Here is an 18,494-nt window from a genome sequence, read left to right as displayed (position 1 = left end):
TGTAATGACATAATGAATTAACCTTTTAAAGAACTTTCTTTGAATAAGCAGCTGCTACAACCAAAGGGACTTGTGAAAGCAAAGAAAACATTGAATCCTGAGTATATATAACATTCAATCAATGAAAAAGATAAGTAGGATGCAATAAAGAAAAGGATTATGTCATCTGCTGATTTACAGCTTATTGTTACAGAGTATTTTCTGTTATTGGTGAGGTGAGATTGGCATTTTCCTCCTCTACAAAAAGCACTAGTGCAGCAAAGAGCTGGAAATACTGAGAAGGGTATTTGAAGGGTGTTTCTATCACACACAGTCATACCCTGGTTCACTATCAGAAAATCTCCTCTATTTAACTTCTGTGTACATGGATGTGTCTCAGTGTTGGAGGTTTCCTACCAGCGAATCTAATGAGTAGTTACAAATTCTCTACATAAACCTAACACCAGCTGTAAGGAACAATAACTAAACCCAAAACTATGAGAGTTAGGATAATTCCACAAAACAGACAAGCTGTCTGAAATCTGAAACACAGCATAGTGTTAATACTGAAAAGAAAACTGGATTAACATCTAATGAAACAAATTAAGGACAAAACAAGTGCTGCATAGAGTTTTGATACGGAAGAGGGAATAGAACTGTTTTAAGAGGATGAAAGAAAGAGCTGCATTGAGCCTAAATTTAAGCAGTTCACCAATAATACCTCTGGTGCAATAAGGATACAAGCTGTGGGAAAGAAAACCCAGGGCTGGCTAAAAAGTTCTGAACTTTCAAATCTTAGATGAATTTATACGAAATCGTGTGTTCACGGAATAAGTTGTTTTTTCTGGGCCAGGCCACAGTTTGATTCCCATTTCATAGCACACAGAACTGGAGGGGGGAAATAGGAATTTAAACAAAAACTACAAACCTTCTGCAATCATATCCTCTATCTCTGTGTCTGATGAGTTGTCTGCATGTTTTGTGTTCTGCAAATCTGACTCAACACACACCACACTCATTATCTGACCCTCCACCAGCAATCTCTTCTCTGCAGGCTGTTCTACCAGCAAAGATGAACGACTGACCTAGTGTAATAAAAACAAAGCAACAGTGAGTAATTAACATTATTCACAACAGTGAATAATTAAAAAGAGTATTTGTGACTTAACAGTTGTAACTGAGATGATCAGCTTCTACTTCATATCAATGAAGCGTAATTATATTGTGCCAAAGCTCATTTCTCAAACAAATTAAGACACACTCCTGCTCTGCAGAGTTTGCAATTATATTTAACAAAGGAAGAAACACATTATATCTACAGAAATGAAGGAATGGGAAAATGGGACACACATTAAATTAGTAAAACATATTTTAAATTGTCAGTTTGTGATTTAAAATTTTCAACAGTAATTCTTACCAGACTCGGCACTAATTACACCTAGCTGAGTTAAGAGCCTGCCAGTGCTTGAAACAACAAATTGTAACATTTTAGAATTTTAACACTGACTCAGCTCTGAGGTTTAAATTAAGGTGTTGCTTAAATTGAGGGATCCAGGAGGCAGACAAATGTAAAAAAGTTATTTCAAATGATAGCCTAAACCCACTCTCTATAGTTATCTCCAGATACAGCTTACTGAAGTCACCAATCAGTGCAGAAAACACCAAAACCAACATTTGAAACATAATTCAAGATATAAATATCTACAACCCAAAAATAACATCATTCTTATAAAGAGTTAATTTCAAAGCTTAGTAGTAGAATATTCCTAGCAACTTTTAGACTTACAGGGAATGGCTCCAACCCCTCCTGAATCACAAAGCCTTCAATGACGTGGGTCAGGATCTGGGGTTTAACAATAGCTTGTGGAGGTTTATTTTCTAGGCTGGGGATGCTATTGGGCATGGATGTGCTGTTGTTCCTTGTCGTTGCTGCTGGAAGCAAAAGAGGTGGTGGTGGAATAGAGGCATGGGAAGGATCAGATGGAGATTTAATTACTGAGGCACTGACTGATGACGTCACTGAAGGCAGTCCCCCATGTTCTGCAAAAAATAACAAAACATGTTATATTTTATCACTTACGTTCAACCACTGGCTCAGAATTTGCAAGTAAGAGATGATAAATCCCCAAGACCCATCTCTGCAGCTATCAACCCCTAACACAGGCTCTTCCCTAGGGTTTAAAGATTCCACTTTTAAAACAAGATTGTTTATCTCAACAGACTATTCCACAAACACACCCTCCTCATACAAACATTTTCCTTTACTCAGTACCTGCTAGCTGCAAACATAGCTGGCCATTAGAAACTTACACAAATCACAAAACCAAAAGCTACATTAATTTGTCATTTGTCCTCACCTGACAAAGGATCTTCTGAATTGAGGGCATCTCCGTTGCCCAAGGTTATGGCTGGTGGGGACAAGGTGGGTGGTGTTGGTGTTCTTGCCATGTGGACACAATCTGAGTCCTCGGGCATCTCCTCTTCACACACATTCTCCACTTGGTAAATCTGCATCCAACAAACTATTGCTTTAGAGAGATTTCCATTCTATCTTAACACCTTAAAAGAGTTGCATAAATACAGTTTTAAAAATAAATTACCAGTTCAAATATGTTAATATTTTAATAAAATACTGGTTCCCAAAATGCATTTCAAACAATGAACTTTGGGGCTATCACAGTATCTATGAGAGTAAAATTATTTTGTTACAAACAGCAATACATAAGGAAACACAGTTCTCCAGAGCAGAGAACTTGACTTTTTCAATATCTTATGTGTATAGTTTATTGTCATTTACACATACATTTGATGTTATTTAAATACATCTGCAAAATTCAAGTTTAATGACAAGTCTACAAATTGTTCTATCTTATACAGCAGTGTAATCAAGCTGAGTATTTCAGAAGTATTTCACACCAAGACTATCAAGCATTAGTGGTTATAAGAGATTTTAATGTCTTTCCCTCAAAAGTATTGAAATAAATTTACATAAATTCCTGACAGTCAGTTTAGCAGATTAAAATGTAAACCACCGCCCTGTCAAAAGCAAACCTGGCTCCTACTCTTTTGCCCAATTTCTCCATGAAATAGCAAAGTTGAGATTATTACCCTCTTTAAATAAATTAAAAATGAACAGCACATCCGTTCCTTAACCTTTTGAAAGCCTCAAAAAAGCCTACAAGAGCTGCTGATTCTTTTGCTCAGCTTAATCTCATGAGCATTTTACCACTAAAGCCCAGCAATGCCATCTTAAATGTCAGCCTTATTTGCATATCATCTCTTTTCCTGTACATGATTTTAATCTAGTGATTGAAAACCTTCAATTACAAAGTGCAGATAACTGAGACAAACACTGAACCAAATTTAATGGTGGTGATGGGAATTGCCAAAACAGCATCAAAATTCCCCTATTCTTTTATGAAGAGGATATTTTTAATGTTAGTACAAAAGTAATTATCCAGAAACCTATCATCTTAATAACCTGATATGCGCCTTCCAACTAGTATAGATTGTTCTCCTAATCAAAATCTATTTGTATTGAGGTAAAAGTTTACACATCACATTTACCAAAATTCTTTATATAAGCATTGCCATATATTACTTACTTTTTTAGACTTCAAAGACATTGTAATTTCATTAAGAAACAAGATTTTAGATCTCAAATTTACACTTTCACACTTCCTTGTTGATATTTTTGACTGATGATACATTAATAAAAGCCAACAAAACCCCAAACCAAAAAAGTCTATTGTTTTCTTAAAACTCAGTTCTGTAATCAGTAGGTTTCTCATCCTCTGTCTAGCACCTGATTTAGGTCCCTTTGAAGTCAACGGGCCAGACTTACAGCTCTGGAGTAGCCCAGAGAAAGAATAAAGGATGCAATGTTACCACTCACCACTGGAGTTTCAATCGGAACTGACGGCTGCACCTGCAGGTTTACTGCGACGGTCTGTGGCGGAGGAAGAGTTTGAAATGGCAGCTGGACCAAAGCCTCTGCAGCAGGAAGTTCTTCCTCAGACACCAAAGCGTTTTGAACCAAAACCTGTCCCTGGGACAGAATTTCAGGCTGTACTTGTAAAGACTGCACAGACTGCAGGGGCAGCGGTTGAATCTGGGTTGAGGAGGCAGAGAGTTGAGGCGGAGCTGCCAGAGGGATAGGAGCGGATTGCAGGGCTGGATACTGCTGGTGTGGCGTGGAGGACACGAGCTGCTGGCCCGGGGAAACCAAGCTGGGCGGCTCCACGGCCCCGATGTGCACGGCGGACGAGGGCGGGAGCGGCAGGTGCGGCGGGAGGCTGAGAGGCTGCGATGCCCGTACGGGGTTAGCAGCAGCCGCCTGGGGAGCGGCCGACTCGGGCTGCAGAGCCGCCGGCACCAGGGAGCTGGCCTGGGACTGGATAAGGGCTTGAGGGTGAATAATTATGGTAGGTGACTGACTCGGGGAGTGGGACGGCGGAGGGGACACCACCACTGACTGCTGAGCTGACTGGGATGGGGTAGGAGAGAGCGCGAGAGGCGGAGGATGGATGTGGATAGGGGAGCAGTGGGACTGGACGCTGCTGGGAGCCGGAGGCAGCGCATGGCTGGGGAGGGGCAGACAGTGCTGGGATGGAGGCGGTTCCTGGCCCGGAGGAGTTTGGAGTGCAATCGGCTGGACTTGCTGTTGCTGCTGCAGGATCAGCTGATGATGGGAAATCTTTGGAGATGGCGAATGAAGTGGGATCTGCTGATGTTTTACTAGAGAATGAGGTTGCAATGGAGAATATGAAGCTGTGAGGGAAGGGGAAAAAAGTGACAATTAGCATTTATTTCTTCAAGTTCTGAAAATATTATAAAATATCTCAAAAATTCTCATTTAAAAATCAGCACAATTTTTTTAAAGCTTCCAGTATTTGTTTAAAAATATCTTCTTCGACAGCACACAGAACACAAGAACAATTTATTACAGGTGTATACCATTTTGCAAAGCAAAATGCAGGAATGAATAAATTAATATTGCCAAGCATTTTACATATATGTGCTTTCTATAAAGAAGTATCTAAACTTATCTTTTTGACGCTAGGTCTAAGATTATTGCTGATCCATCCCTATTTAAGAATTTCACGCAACTTTAAATGGATTTAACCTTTGCTTTCAAACAGATTGGAAGAGAAATTATAAGCACAACAGGATTTGCTGATATGTGTTAAGCTAAACTTTAGATAACACTTTGTTAAGAGACTAAATAAAATTCCAAGAGTTTAGTATAAATTTAAACCGTTGAAAGCATTTGTCTGAACTTGAACACAGCAACTGAGAGGCACAAACCTAAAAGCACTGTAGCTTCCAGAGAAATCACATCACCTTTTCAGTGAACCAGTGACTCACCAGTCATTTCTTACAGTACACAGACATATTTTCCTCCACACACAAACCTCTTCTTGCTTTGTCTTGTCCACTTGAGAAGCAACTCATTTATGTAGGTTTTTTTAATTTGTTCTGCTACCAAAGATGTTTTTTTTTCTTACCAGCATGAGTTCTGAGAGCATTAGGGTTCAACACCTCCAGAATGTCTGCCTCCAAGTCCCACTCTTTCTCTAAAAGTTGTCATTAAGCCAAGCTACATTTCACAGAATTCAGACCAATTGTCTAGACTACCATCACTTTTTCAAAATAAGAAAGGTAAGATGCAAATATGCTACATACAATGTAAGTGCTTCCCTAACTAAGTGCAGGTTATTTTGATTTATCTCTATACAAAATACTAAAATTCTGAGCATTGTCACCTATGGGTTTATAAAAGTACTTGATAAAAGAACATTCTCATGACACAGGCAACACAAAAAAAAAAAACAAACCACCAATAAAATGGATTTAGATGGGAGCAAGAGGCTTGAGGTGATTTCAGCCTATATTTTGCTGCCCAGAGATGGGATGGCATGTCCTGACAATGAACATACAGAGACCAGGAATAAGAATCATGTTTGTGCTGTGACTCAATAGGGTATTGCAGTTGTTATATTGTGCTTGTATTGTGAATTAAGAACATTCCTGCCTCTGCTTAATCAAAATCCTGTGCAACATCCAATACCAACAAATAAGTGAATTTACTAATAAAATTTGAACTCTGTTCATGTGGAATATCTATAATAACATGGTCAGGGAGCACTGAACTGACAGAACTGTGATATACAAATTAGTTTCCTATAGCTCCACATTCATCCCACCTGGTGTAATTAAGTGGTGTATGCTGGATGTCCGTGTGACCGGCGTGCTCCGACACTCCGGAGCAGGGCTCTCGCCTTTCCTATTGCTTTCTGAGGGATCTGGCTGGCTGCCCTTGGAGCTGCTGCCAGCTTTACTGGGGCACAGGGACTGAGTTTGACTGCTGCTCTTTGGTGGGCCATTCTGTGAACTTGACAACACACCCAGCTTCTGACTGCGCAACGTCAAGTTCTGAACCTGGGAATACATGAAAAGATCCAAACTCTATAAATAGCTGATAAATATCAGGCAAAAACAGCAAAAAAAAATTACATTTTGTAATGCTTCTCATTCCATGTGATCACAAGAAGCTAAAAATCTGCATATCAAAGTATCTTTAAAGCCATAAAATTTAGAGAAGGATAGGGATCTTTATTACTTCAATGATAAATACAGAAATCTTTTTTCCCTTATTAGATTTTTAAAAGAAATGGAAATTATTAATTAATTTGAATTAAACCTTTCATTTTTCTCTTTCATTGTGCCTTCAAAGTAAGTGACACAAGACATCTTAAGCAAAGGCAAATTTATTTTTACAGACACTGTGGATGTGCACTGGTCTGTGAGTGAGCTTCCAGACACCAACATAAACCAGAGCCTTAGGTGGTCAGTGGGACCACTCTCCTCTCTGCTATCTGTGTGCTAAAAAACTGAGACCTCTGTTTCTATATTAATCTCCAAATTAACCAATGTTAACCTCCCTTCTCATCATGACACCTCCAATGTCACATGAAACAAAAGGTTTGCTTTCTGAAATGTAAATCAGTCAGGGATCATTTTCACTGAAGTCTGTTATACCACACCCAGAATCTGTACATAATGATCCCAGATCTCCAATCCTACGTGCTGCGCTAAAATTTCATTTTCAAGGATAATGCCTACCCTTGTAGCACTAATTTACATCATCTTTTACATGAAAAAGAGAACTAATTATTATCACCATTCCCTATTTTGATTACATAATCCCTCAACAGTTAGTACCTGTAAAATGAACAGCCAGTTTACATTCCACTTCCCACTGCTCTGTGTGTCACCACAGGACACATACAAACCCAAGTCACCAGTGCTTGCTTCCTCACTGGCATGCAGGAGGCATTTACTGCCATCCTGCCCCAGTGAGGACAAATCCTTCAGCACACCTTCACAGGCTAGGTGACGCAGATGGAGCTTGGCAGAGCCAACCCAGCAGCTCATCTGCTCTCTGGTCTGGGATGAAAGTAAAGCAAGAAAAACTGAAGCACAACATTTCCTTACTCTTCAGTTTTGTCCCACTTGACAGGGCAGACCTTTAATAAGTGTACACAAGCCCACCTGAGTAGCTGCAGACTGACAGGAAGATGAGGACGATGAGGAGACAACAGGAATGTCAGACTGGACAGCAGCCACAGTTGTCGCAGGAGTAAAAATAAGCTGTTAAGCAAGAAAAAAATACATGCCAACAGACTGAAATTTTTACAATCTGTAAAAACAAATACAGTGTCTTAAAGAGATACATAACTTACACATACTGATGTACAGCTTCTAAGATTTACTTTTCTACTTTTAGATAAATTTATTCAAAGAACTATTTATCATAACTTTAGTAAACAAAGAAAATAATAGCAAATTGAAACAAAGAAAATAAAAGAGAATAATGCAAACAAAATATAACAATATATTTGTTCAGCATATTGAGAAAAATCTTTGAGATAAATAAACACACCTATGAACATTCATACAAGCATTTAAGAGGACTTTCCCTTCAATGCTACAAATTAGTGAAAAAAAAAAAAAGACAAAAGAGCAGCCCAATATCTACTATATTTAAGAAAGAGAGCTTAGATCTTCCAATAGGGACAGACCAAAGCCAAACTTTGCAAGGACTGTAATCAAAACTTACCATCTGAGCTCGTAGATACATTTGAGCCTGGCTTGCACTCAGGGTGGGAGAGGTGCTGCCCAGCAACATCGTCTGTTGGGTGATGCTGCTGCTGGTGGTGTTGGAGGTCTGAGAACGGCTTATTATCTGTGCAGGTGTAGGAGAGGTGGAGAGGTTAATCTAAGGAAACAAAAATATTGCTTCTGTCATGGAAATTCCATCACCCTAGAGTCTAAAGCCAGAAAGCCCTTGACAAAAATGGCAGGGGCAGTTAGAATCTCTGAACTGTGAAGATACCAAAAATACATTGAGCCAATCATCACACATCATTGGATTCTGGCAAGATTGTATGTTTTTATTTTTAAACTGCAAGCAACCACTTTGCAGTAAGTACAATAAGCAGTTCCAAGTATAAACAATGATATGAAGTCTGAAAAATATGTCTCATAGAAATACACATTAACTGAATATGTAGAATGAGATTTCAATATTTTAAGAAGAACACCTGAACTTTAATATTTCAGATCTTTAAATATTTATATTAACTACCTGTACTGCTATCTACTATTATGCAATCTGATCGGGACACTTCTTTGTGCCACCACTTATGGACTTTCAATCCTCATTTCACATCACACTGAAAATGACTGAAGACTAAAACCTTCCCCAATTTCTTATTAAATGCTCCTCAAGAAGCACTCTTTAGCATCTTCTTAAAAGAATAAGCTGTTGTGTCTTTGCTTTTTCTTTTTTTCACTAACCAGTCTAACAGAGTTAAGTGCCCAGCTCTTTTTCATCACTTACTTAAAAGATTTCCTTGAAAAACCCAGCCCAATTATTTTGTTAGTTTAACATCAGACATCTTAATAGACTTTCCCTCTGAAATTTAATGAATAAATGGTTTTACTTCTAACAACTGTAAGCCAAGCCAAGCTATGAGAGCTTAAAAAAATACACAGTTAAATCATTGAAGCTATGTACTGGAATCATGAACAGCTTGAGGGTGTGATTAATAAGCAGGATGTCTGTAGGACTGACAAATCCTACTTCAGAAAACTGTAAAACTGTACAGAAGAGATTGTGCATGTCTGACAATGGCACTTAAAGAAATACAGCATGAATTGAACACAGAGCCACTCATAACTGAAACCTGAGCACATGCCTAGAATATGGGAAATGAAACTGCAAAAAAGATGAATGATAAAAGATGCTAATCAATAAAAGAATGAATGCTATAAATATTCCGTTTCATAAATATATGTGAGCATTAACTTGGATTCTTTAGATTTAGTGCTATTTAATCCCTGATACAGTTAGGATTTTCACCTACAGTAGTGCGTTGAATAAAGAAACTAATGTAGAAAATCCAGTAAGAAGTCATGTAAGAGATGAGAGCTCAGGAAGTGATTTCTGCAGGAGTTTGAACAGCCACAGGTACTTGTGGAGTGAGCAGCTGCTCCTCAGAGCACCAAGAGGGGTCTGGGACTGGGGAAGCCAACACTGGTCACCAACAATCACATACAGCACCCAGCACTTACTACAGTCATCATACTTCCTGTTCACTGTGTCTGTAGTATTAATTTTAACAATACAAACTAAAATACTATTAATATTTTCTGGTTTTCCCTGTAGCCATATAACAACCAGGCGGGGTTGGGAATGGAGGAAGGGCTTGGTGCAGTTACGTACCGAGGTCTGCGACATGCTTGACTGCTGAGTGACACTCCCAGTGGGGGAAGTACATTGCCTCCCACCTGACAGGCTTGCCTAAATAGCAAGAATATGTGTCAAATAGTGAAATCAGAAAGTGCTTAAGTGATGTTCATTTTATTCCATAAATCATCAGAAACAGCCCTCTCTATCCTTCTCTGAGTTAACAGTAAGATGCTTTACTCAGTGGAAATAGTTTTCAGCAAAGTGCACTCTGCACTATGGAGTGCTACCTGCAAGGTGCTAAATTCCTTGAAGTCCTACCAAATTTCAGGCATATAATTCTTTCAGATCAAGACTTGAAGAAAAGTGATCAGATGTAAAGTCTGCCAAGCTGCTAATGATGGAGCTAAGTGATCACCTCACTACCTATGGTGCTTAAAACTTAAAACGTGACATAAAAAAACATCATTATTAAAACTCACGTCATAATTTTATTGTGACTAGAATCTTTTAAAAATAAAACAAACTTTATAAATGCTGTAAAGAACAGCCTCATATTCTGGAATGGTAACTTAGGTATGCACATCTAATGTCTATCACAGGATGCTATTCTAGCCCTTCAGATGAATAACAAGGACAGTGATTTAGGTTTCTGTATGAACAGAACCAAAACTTCTCAGCCTTTCCCAGCCTGACTTTTTTTGCTCTGTCTCAGTAACTGTATATCTATATAGAAATCCATCACAACAAGAAAAGACAAATCAACATATTACCACAGTCTAATGAAAAAGATATAGAAGAAAAGGCAGGAGCAAAAATGAGTCAGTCCAGTTCTGACACCAAACAGCCATATCCCTGAGGTCTTAACTCCACGTAGCATTTCCCTGTGTAAAATCATTAACAACCATCTCTCTCTGCAAGATCATATCCTCAACCCAAGGCCAACTGAGGTCAAAGGAAATCTTGCCACTGCTTTAATTCAAAATAGGTCTCCTCCAGTGATCACTGATGTTAAAAGTGATGTTTCAGATATGAAATGTCATTTACCTCCTACATTTTCACACTCCGGGTTAAAATTTAATTTTGCCATTACTTATAATGCAGCCAGATGTGAGGCAAAACACACTAAGATGCCAGATGTTCATTATTTTTTATTTCACTAAGATACAATGCCATTCATTGCTTCCCCCACCAACTTTTAGAGAAAATCATGGGCTGAAGATTGAAGTAGTCTATTTTTAATATTTATTTTATTACTGCTTGATGATTTACATGATGCATTATAATGTATGCAATAAAGCATGGAATGGTTGCCTACTGGAGCATCTATACCACTGGATAAAATCCTCCAAACAGTTTGGAGGATGATACAATTTAAAATAACAACATCATTAAAATATAACAGTAAATTATCATGAGGCATTAAGCTCAGGCACTTAAGCTGTTATTACGTGTGACAGTGACTGTAGCCCTGCTCTAGATAATACATGATTCTTTTTCAGCAATCTTCACTCTCACCTGTGGAACAGTTGCCAGACTCTGAAATTGGGTACTGCTTAAGTGCTGCTGCTGCAGAGCAGCAGTCTGCAGCATTAGATGCTGCTGTTGGGCTGCATACATCTGCTGGAGGTACTGAGCAGCTGAGCTAGGAGGACGATGCAAGGCCTGTTGAATAACCTGTATGAATCAGTAGGTAATTAATTACAATTACAAAGCACACACCATGCCAACACGATGTTCAAGTTTACCCTTACAAGGAAATGAAACCAAATAAATTTTTTTCACACCAATTATGTAATACTGAACTTGCTCCCTCACTGTTCTTGACCAAGTCACAGAGTATTGTCAACATCAATATATTCACTTTCTCAAGGACAGCCTGACAATACAGCGTCATCCCCAACACATCATCCCAGCCTCTCAGCTGCTTGTCAACAAATCCTACATCATGTTCTGCTTTTTGAGAGATCAGAGTAGTGTGAGAAACCCAACTATCAAACACAACAGAATGGACTGTACATAGTTCAAGGAGACCAAATTTCAAGAACAGCAAGAAGGGGCTGGATCCCAAGCAGCACTTACACCCACACAAATACCTTGAATCCCTCTAGTCAATCTTGGTCAAACAAATAGCTTTATTTTGCAAAGGTTTATGTTAATAATCTGCACCCTTAGGAAATGGTGAACAAACCAAACTTTCTATCCTATCATCTCCCCCTCCCTTATTTGGGAGAGAGGCCTACCCTGAACTATCCTTAAGTGCTGTGAGACCCTCCAGTAAACATCTCCTGAAAATAAGCAAGCCAGCTATTGAGAAAGACAAGAGCAATTAAGATTGAAAAGTTAATCCTGTGTAAAGTACTGCACAATGCCTGTGTTTAGAGCTCTGTACAGGACAGGAAGGAATCCCCCAGAGCCCAGTACCTGGACAGCATGTCTGTCAGAGCCGCTGTAGACGGAGATCTGCGGCAGTGGCGTGCGGGAAGTGGAGGTGGTGGTGATGGTCGTTGTGGACGCAGAACATGTTGTTGTGTTGGGTTCATTCTCCATAGCTGTGCAGCGTTTGTCCAGCCTGGCAGGAGTGACGCAGAAGTGGTTCACAAGCAAGGCCAGAACATGGTGATTTTAACACAAAAAAAGTATCTTTAGCTGAGACAGAAATATGGACAATTTTTAAAAGTTTCACAGAATCACAGAATGGTTTGAGTTGGAGGGATCTTGAAAACGATCTTGTCCCACCCCCTGCCATGGCAGGGTCACCAGGCTGCTTCAAGCCCCATCTAAACTGGCCTTGAACACTTGCAGAGATGGGGTGGCCACAACCTCTATGGGCAACCTGTGCCAGGGCCTCACCAGCCCTATAGTAAAGAATTTCTTAATATCTAATCTTAGTTTGTAGCATTTGCTATTATTTGATGCAATCTCTTGAGAGATGCAGTTATAATCTAAGATCCATCAGAAGTAGCAATAAAGAACCAATTTGGGAATACATCCAAGATTTCCAGCCAGCTACACAGGACCAGTACCACCTCCTTCACCCGCCACAGCCCAGGACTGAAAATGCTGGCTGACCCTGGACACTGAGCAAAACCTGCTCTTTGCAAAAATCACCAGTGAAATGCCCTGGGGAGAGAGGGAAAGGATACAGGAAAAAATCCTTTTAACAGCAATACCTCACACAATACATCAAGAACCAAAGAAGAAACTACCTATTTAAGCACCTCAAATGATCCTCCCCAGTCTTATATGACTTCCCTCTGTTACAGAGCACAAAATGTCATCTTTATAAGTGAAATTAATCACAAACCTCAATATATGTTATGTGGGTGTTTACTGCAGCTTCTTTTTCAGTCTTTGTATTTTGATTAACAGGAAATTGCATAGTAGCTGTTTATTGCTTTCCAAAGGATGCCAAAAAAAGGGAGGGTTGAGAAGATGTGTTTCCTTCTTACCATAAAGAGGGGCTCAGAGAAATAATCAGAGAGAGCTGTAATGTACTAGAAAAAAAGCAGCTTTGCCAAGTTCTTAACAAACCACCCATTGGACGCCACATCAAATGGGAACATAATCAGGAGTTTCAACTCACACAGCTGGAAGCAGAACAGGACACTGCCAGGCTGCCACCCTCACATCCCAAAACATGACTACTCTACAAGCAGAGGGTTGCACATGATGCTGCAGTTCCTGGCAACCTGAAACAACTAAACTGTAACACATACATAGTCACCTAAAGACCTCTTGCCTACCCTTGTACTAGACACTTGCATGGACTTTGCCATCAAAGAAAATTCGTGGCAATCAAGGATACTTCAAAAGCAGACACCCCTGCTATTAGAATCAAAGAAAAGACTTCTTGTTAAAAATTCAGGTCTGTTGCGCATCACTGATGCCACTTTTATACCTACATCAGGGCACAAGTTAACGCACATGGGTTCCCACTCCAACAAACCCAGCATCATTTCTAAAAACCACTTTACATTAATTTTACATAATGAAAAGTATCTTAAAAAAAAAAAAATCCCATCCCCTCCAGTGGACATTAAAAGCACCTGAAAATATTTACACCTACAACTTGTCTAGCTAGTTTTTGCAGAGTTATGCAACCAGCTAAATTAGCTTAAAACAACATTAGATGTCTCATTTGCTTCGTTCTTGGCCACGTTTTTGGTGTGTTACATGCAACATGTGCAACATATCCCACTTAGTAACTATTCCATCACAAGTTTACTCCATGAGAACTGTTAATGCTTTCGCTCAGAATTATTTCAAAAATAATATTGTCATTGCTCAGGTTGTTCTCACAGAGGATGTACAATGAAAAAAGGATGTATAGTAAGGCGCTCCTAAATTTTTGCTCAGCATCTCCATCTCTCCTCTGACACATCACCTTGTGCAGGCATCAGATGCTAACTTGTAAGAAAATTAATTTTGTTTAATGAAGACCTCACAATGATGCTCCCTAGCAATTTTAACACAAAACAATCTCTGTAACGCAAATTTTAGAAAACACACTGACTTGAAACAACCACTACTCACTTAAACGAGCCCAAAATACAAAGCACAACAGAAAACTATATTGAATATTTGTATTTATTCAAGCAATAACAGTACAAGACACCACATAACTTCAAATTACATTGTGCATAAGGTAAATACTCCAAAGTTTTGTTTCTTTTTATCTTTCTTGGTCAAAGCAACCACTTGAAGTAAAAAAATAACTGCTATTCTATACCAATTAACAAACTACCCTTACAGTGGACACATGAACGTCGTCACTCACGTTTTGGAAAGTTTCGGTAAATGCCATGGTAATAACAAACCCTGCTGACAACCCACAACCACAACCATCCACAACCACATGGTTTTATGCTTTTCTTTTTTTTTTCAATTCACAACCTCTTCCTGCAATTCCAAGGGGACAAACCACAAAAAACCCAAAATTAAAAATTCCTCCAAGCCTAACCCCTACAGGCATTTCGGCATTTGACAGAGGGCTCCGACATAATAATAACAATCATAACGAAGGTATGCTCTGTGGGAATACACCCCACGGCATGTGAAGGACCGGCCCCACGCTGAGGGGCCCCGGTGCCCCCTCGCCGGCCGCCCCCCGCCCAGGCCAGGCTGACCCACCCTCAGCCCCCGCCTCGCCCAGCCCGGCCCCGGCCCCGCCACCGCCCCCTCAGGACAGCAAAGGCAGGCGGGCGGGAGGGGCCGGGCCGGGCCGGCGCCGGGGCGCGGTCAGGGCGCGGGTTCCCCGCCCCCGCGGCCCGGCCGGGGCCCCGCGGCTGTCGCTGCCCGCGCTCCGCGCTCCCGGTCGGGACACTCGCCTGGGACGCGCCGCTCAAGGCGCCGCCGCCGCCATTTTCTCGCCTCCCTCACGGGGGAGGTGCCGCGCGCGCGCGGGGCGCGGCCGCCGCCGTGCACGTGACGGGACCGGCCGCCATGCTGGCGGCGCCCGTGAGGGGCCGGGGAATTGAAATATGCGGTGTTTTCAGTCTGAATAACCTATCGACTTCTATGTGCAACAAAACAGGGAGCCTCCTTCAAGTGCCTCCTGCATTTAGCAGCTGTAGCTCAATGTCAACAGCGCATCAGTCCTAATCACGGTGTAAGCATCTCAGCTTCCCTTTCTGAGGCTCTGCTTGCTTCTTTCCACCCTTCCTGCCACTCACCAGCTCAAAGCACTGTGTGAATATTGGTTAAAGTAATTACCTGTGGTCTCTCTTGCATCATGCCTCATTTCAGCACCTGATACATACACACCTATAATTCTTTGTACTGTAAGTACAGAAAGCCTGTATTTGGAGGACTATGGGAGGTGCCTTGAGGCTAAATCCTGTGATTCCCACGCCTGAGAGTTCAAGAAGTGTCTGGACAATGCACTTAGGCACATGGTCTTGATGAGCCTGATATTTCTTAGGCCATCACCACAGGAGCCAGGCTGGGGGATCCCCATAGAAGGGCCAGGGATGTGGGGGCCACACTGGGGGATCCCAGAATGGACTCTTGGAATTCCATTTGGAATGGAAGTCCATTTGATGCAGACTGCACTGAGAAGTGGTGGAGGCCCCATCCCTGGAGGTGTTCAAGGAACAACTGGATATAACACTCAGTGCTCTGTTCTGGTTGACAAGGTGAGGATTTATCAGAAGTTGGGACTCAGTCTTGGAGGTCTTTTCCAGCCTAAATGTTCCTTTGGTTCTAAGCAGGGGAGGGTGGGAAATTGCCAACTATATAACAGCTACTTGGGATAGCTGAGTTCTTTGCAAATAAGAGAGACTCAGCAAATGTCTAACAAAACTCAAATACCTGCCAAGGTATTAGAGATGAGCTTAAACTGTTGACAGGTGAAGCAGTTGCACTGAGCACAGGTGGGATGCCTGTAACAAGTAGTGACAATTCCACTGGTCTAATGAGGATCTCTCATTTCTATAAAAGATTACATAATTCAGCAGGAGAAAATGGGAATTTACATAGGTTAAAAATTAAGGCGTAGGGAAAATGATGACCCATTTTGAAATACTCTTGGAAATCCTCTAGGAAATAGGAAACATCTTGGAAGTCTTGGTGAATGTAAGGGTGAGTTCAGATACACCAAGGTACATCCTGTTGTACAAATGGGATCTAAGACTCTCTGGATGCTGTGTGGAGCAAATAACTTGTTTCTGACTTAAAAAAAAAAACAACCCAACCACTGCAGGAAAGTCAGGTACCATGACAAAAAAATTGTAGTTTGTTACCATAGTCAAGGTAAACAGCAAATAAGGCTTTAAGTTGTTTTATCACAATCATGAGGAAGAACCAAGTGTGTTGATTGGAAAGTACAGATCTCATGTAACAAGCTGAACTCCATGATGCTCCAATAGAAACACTCACATGTGATGCTGACTGGAGGAGGCAGTGAGGAAAAGGAATTGTTTTACCAGAATTGAAGAAACCAAAGGTTCTTGCTTTCTTAGGACTGCTGGAATCTCTTCAGGAAGTCCTGGTCAGCAAATGTGTGTTGTCAAAAAAGCTGTTGTCCTGGGGTGATGTTAAAAAGTCAAAGTTGGGAGCAAAACTGCGTGCAGTGATAAGGTGGCTTATGATTCACAGCTTTAATAAAATATCTTTTGTTAATCATCCTGCTTCACCCCCCTACTTGAAACATATCCTTTATGTTACTTTCTTTAAAAAAATATCTCAGCCATTTGATAAAAGGGAATTAAAGCTTCACCTGAAATGAACACATTGTCTTGTGGACAGTGCACATTGCAGGGACTCTTCAGAATTCCCATGGAAAACACTTGGTCAGCAGTCTTTGTAAGGTATGCATTGCCATTGCCTCTGAACAGCTCCTGTTGCCCCTCAGCTCTGTGCTGGCGGCTGAAGGGCAGTGTGCTGCTTTTACCTCGGATTTCTGCTAAAATCCTGAATTTTCTGTGACCTCCCAAATTGGGTTGGTAGCGACCACAACAGTGGAGGAGTCATGATGTGAATGGATTGCCAAGGCACATAGTTAGATCTGGGTCCAGTGGTGTTTTTCCTAATGTTGGGATGGGTTGTTTTATGTAACAGCTCAGATGGAGAGCATGGGTGGATAGCATCTGCTTCCTAAGAACTACTACTATGGGCATCTCTGATTCTTTCAGCCTTAGAACAAGGACAATTGCAGAATGGTTAGGGTTAGAAGGGCCTCAGATGCCATCTACTTCCACCCCCTGCCATAGGCAGACACCTTCCACTAGACCAGGTTGCTCCAAGCCCCATCCAACCTGGTGAGTCTAGGACACTTCCAAGGATGGGGCAGCCACAGCTTCTCTGGATAATGTGTGTCAAGACCTCATCACTGTCACAGGAAAGAATTTCTTCCTAATATCTAATATAAATGTTCTCTCTTTAAATTTAAAGCCATTCTTGTTCTGTCACTCCATGCGCTTGTCCAAGTCCCTCGCCGGCACTGGAGGGGGCTCTAAGGTTTCCCTGGAGGCTTGCTGTCTCCAGGCTGAACAACCTCTCAGCCTGTCTCCAGAGCAGAGGAGCTCCGATTCTTGGACCCTCTCCTTTGCCTTCTCTGGACTCGCTCCAGCAGCAACACCTTCTTCTGTGGATGGAGCAGACCTAAAAACAGGACCAAAGCATTACAGTGCTCAGTATGAGGTGGAGAATCGCCTGCTGCCACCCTGCTACCCACCGGTACTTGGGTAGAACAAGTTTTCCCCCTTGGCTTCCTATCACGGCAACCACCCGTAGTTGAGGAATCCCGCTCCGCTCCCGCCGCGCCGGCGCCGCCGCCCTCAGCCCCGCCATGCTTCGCGCTGGGCCGTACCAAGTGTGGGTGGGGGAGTGCCACACACCGCGGTGCCGCCCCCGTTCCGGATGCGGCGGCGGGAGCGGAGGGTCCTGTGTGCGCGCTCGTACCCGCCTGACCGGGAGCGGCCGCTGCGGCGACTCCGCTACGGCACTGCCGGTTACCAGGGTGCCGCCGCCGCCGCCGCTGCCCCCCCTCCGTTGCGGCGTGGAGCATCCCGCTCCGCAGGTGTGGAGTCGCGTCGGAGACAGCCCATGTAGAGCGCGGGGGGACACGCACGGGACTGCTACCCGCATCCCGGGGCGGCGGAGCTGCCGCCCGGCAGCTTTCGGGGCGGCTGTTCAGCCCCGCCGGAGGAAATCCTGCGCTGCCCTCCCGCGGAGCTCTGCGCAGCTCCGCGCTCCTTCTCGCCACAGCTTCTGCGCCGTCCCCTCCCGCCCCCGCGCGTGGTGCCGCCCGGCGCGGGCG

General features: G+C 42.1%; 2 protein-coding genes across 6 annotated transcripts in view; both read right to left on the bottom strand.

Moving 5' to 3' along the window:
* Positions 1–15,123, bottom strand: part of PHC3 (polyhomeotic homolog 3) — a 28,982-nt gene extending 13,859 nt beyond the window's left edge. For 3 of the 4 annotated variants that reach the window (XR_001331603.2, XM_005525102.3, XM_088060842.1), the window contains exons 1-11: positions 15,064–15,123; positions 12,158–12,305; positions 11,252–11,410; positions 9,770–9,847; positions 8,102–8,260; positions 7,534–7,632; positions 6,186–6,420; positions 3,875–4,749; positions 2,337–2,487; positions 1,766–2,019; positions 908–1,064 (exon numbers count right to left, since the gene is read on the bottom strand). Coding sequence is in view for 3 of the 4 variants with exons in the window: in XM_005525102.3 (XP_005525159.2) it covers positions 908–1,064; positions 1,766–2,019; positions 2,337–2,487; positions 3,875–4,749; positions 6,186–6,420; positions 7,534–7,632; positions 8,102–8,260; positions 9,770–9,847; positions 11,252–11,410; positions 12,158–12,283 (2,293 nt within the window). In the remaining variant the exon portion in view is untranslated. The remainder of the gene's footprint in view (positions 1–907; positions 1,065–1,765; positions 2,020–2,336; positions 2,488–3,874; positions 4,750–6,185; positions 6,421–7,533; positions 7,633–8,101; positions 8,261–9,769; positions 9,848–11,251; positions 11,411–12,157; positions 12,306–15,063) is intronic. The other variant, XM_014254410.2, reaches the window with a different exon arrangement.
* Positions 15,124–16,330: 1,207 nt separating this feature from the next.
* Positions 16,331–18,433, bottom strand: LOC148183626 (uncharacterized). Of its 2 annotated transcripts, none has more exons than XR_015773467.1 (2): positions 17,910–17,984; positions 16,331–17,836 (listed from the first exon to the last, which is right to left on the bottom strand). XR_015773467.1 is itself a non-coding variant. In XM_088061173.1 (2 exons), the coding sequence occupies exons 1-2, from the start codon at positions 18,320–18,322 to the stop codon at positions 17,641–17,643; spliced, it is 474 nt and encodes a 157-aa protein (XP_087917299.1). In that variant the 5' UTR covers positions 18,323–18,433; the 3' UTR covers positions 16,331–17,640. The 2 variants fall into 2 exon arrangements, 1 of the variants encoding a protein (XP_087917299.1); XM_088061173.1 differs by lacking the exon at positions 17,910–17,984 and adding an exon at positions 18,045–18,433.
* Between the last annotated feature and the right edge of the window lie 61 nt (positions 18,434–18,494).

The sequence above is a fragment of the Pseudopodoces humilis genome, chromosome 11 (genome assembly GCF_049639895.1).
Source record: "Pseudopodoces humilis isolate 2021_Gansu_Grassland_sample_001 chromosome 11, ASM4963989v1, whole genome shotgun sequence".
NCBI classification, from domain to species: domain Eukaryota; kingdom Metazoa; phylum Chordata; class Aves; order Passeriformes; family Paridae; genus Pseudopodoces; species Pseudopodoces humilis.
Note: the sequence above shows the minus strand (reverse complement) of the source record. Positions and strands in the feature narration are given on the sequence as shown.

What these genes read in the sequence shown, in the direction of transcription:
- LOC148183626 (XM_088061173.1), bottom strand. Translation starts at nt 18,322, where the DNA reads ATGCGGGTAGCAGTCCCGTGCGTGTCCCCCCGCGCTCTACATGGGCTG. An exon ending in CACTCCCCCACCCACACTTG is followed by an intron (nt 17,837 to 18,044) that starts GTACGGCCCAGC and finishes TCCTGTTTTTAG; the next exon opens with GTCTGCTCCATCCACAGAAG.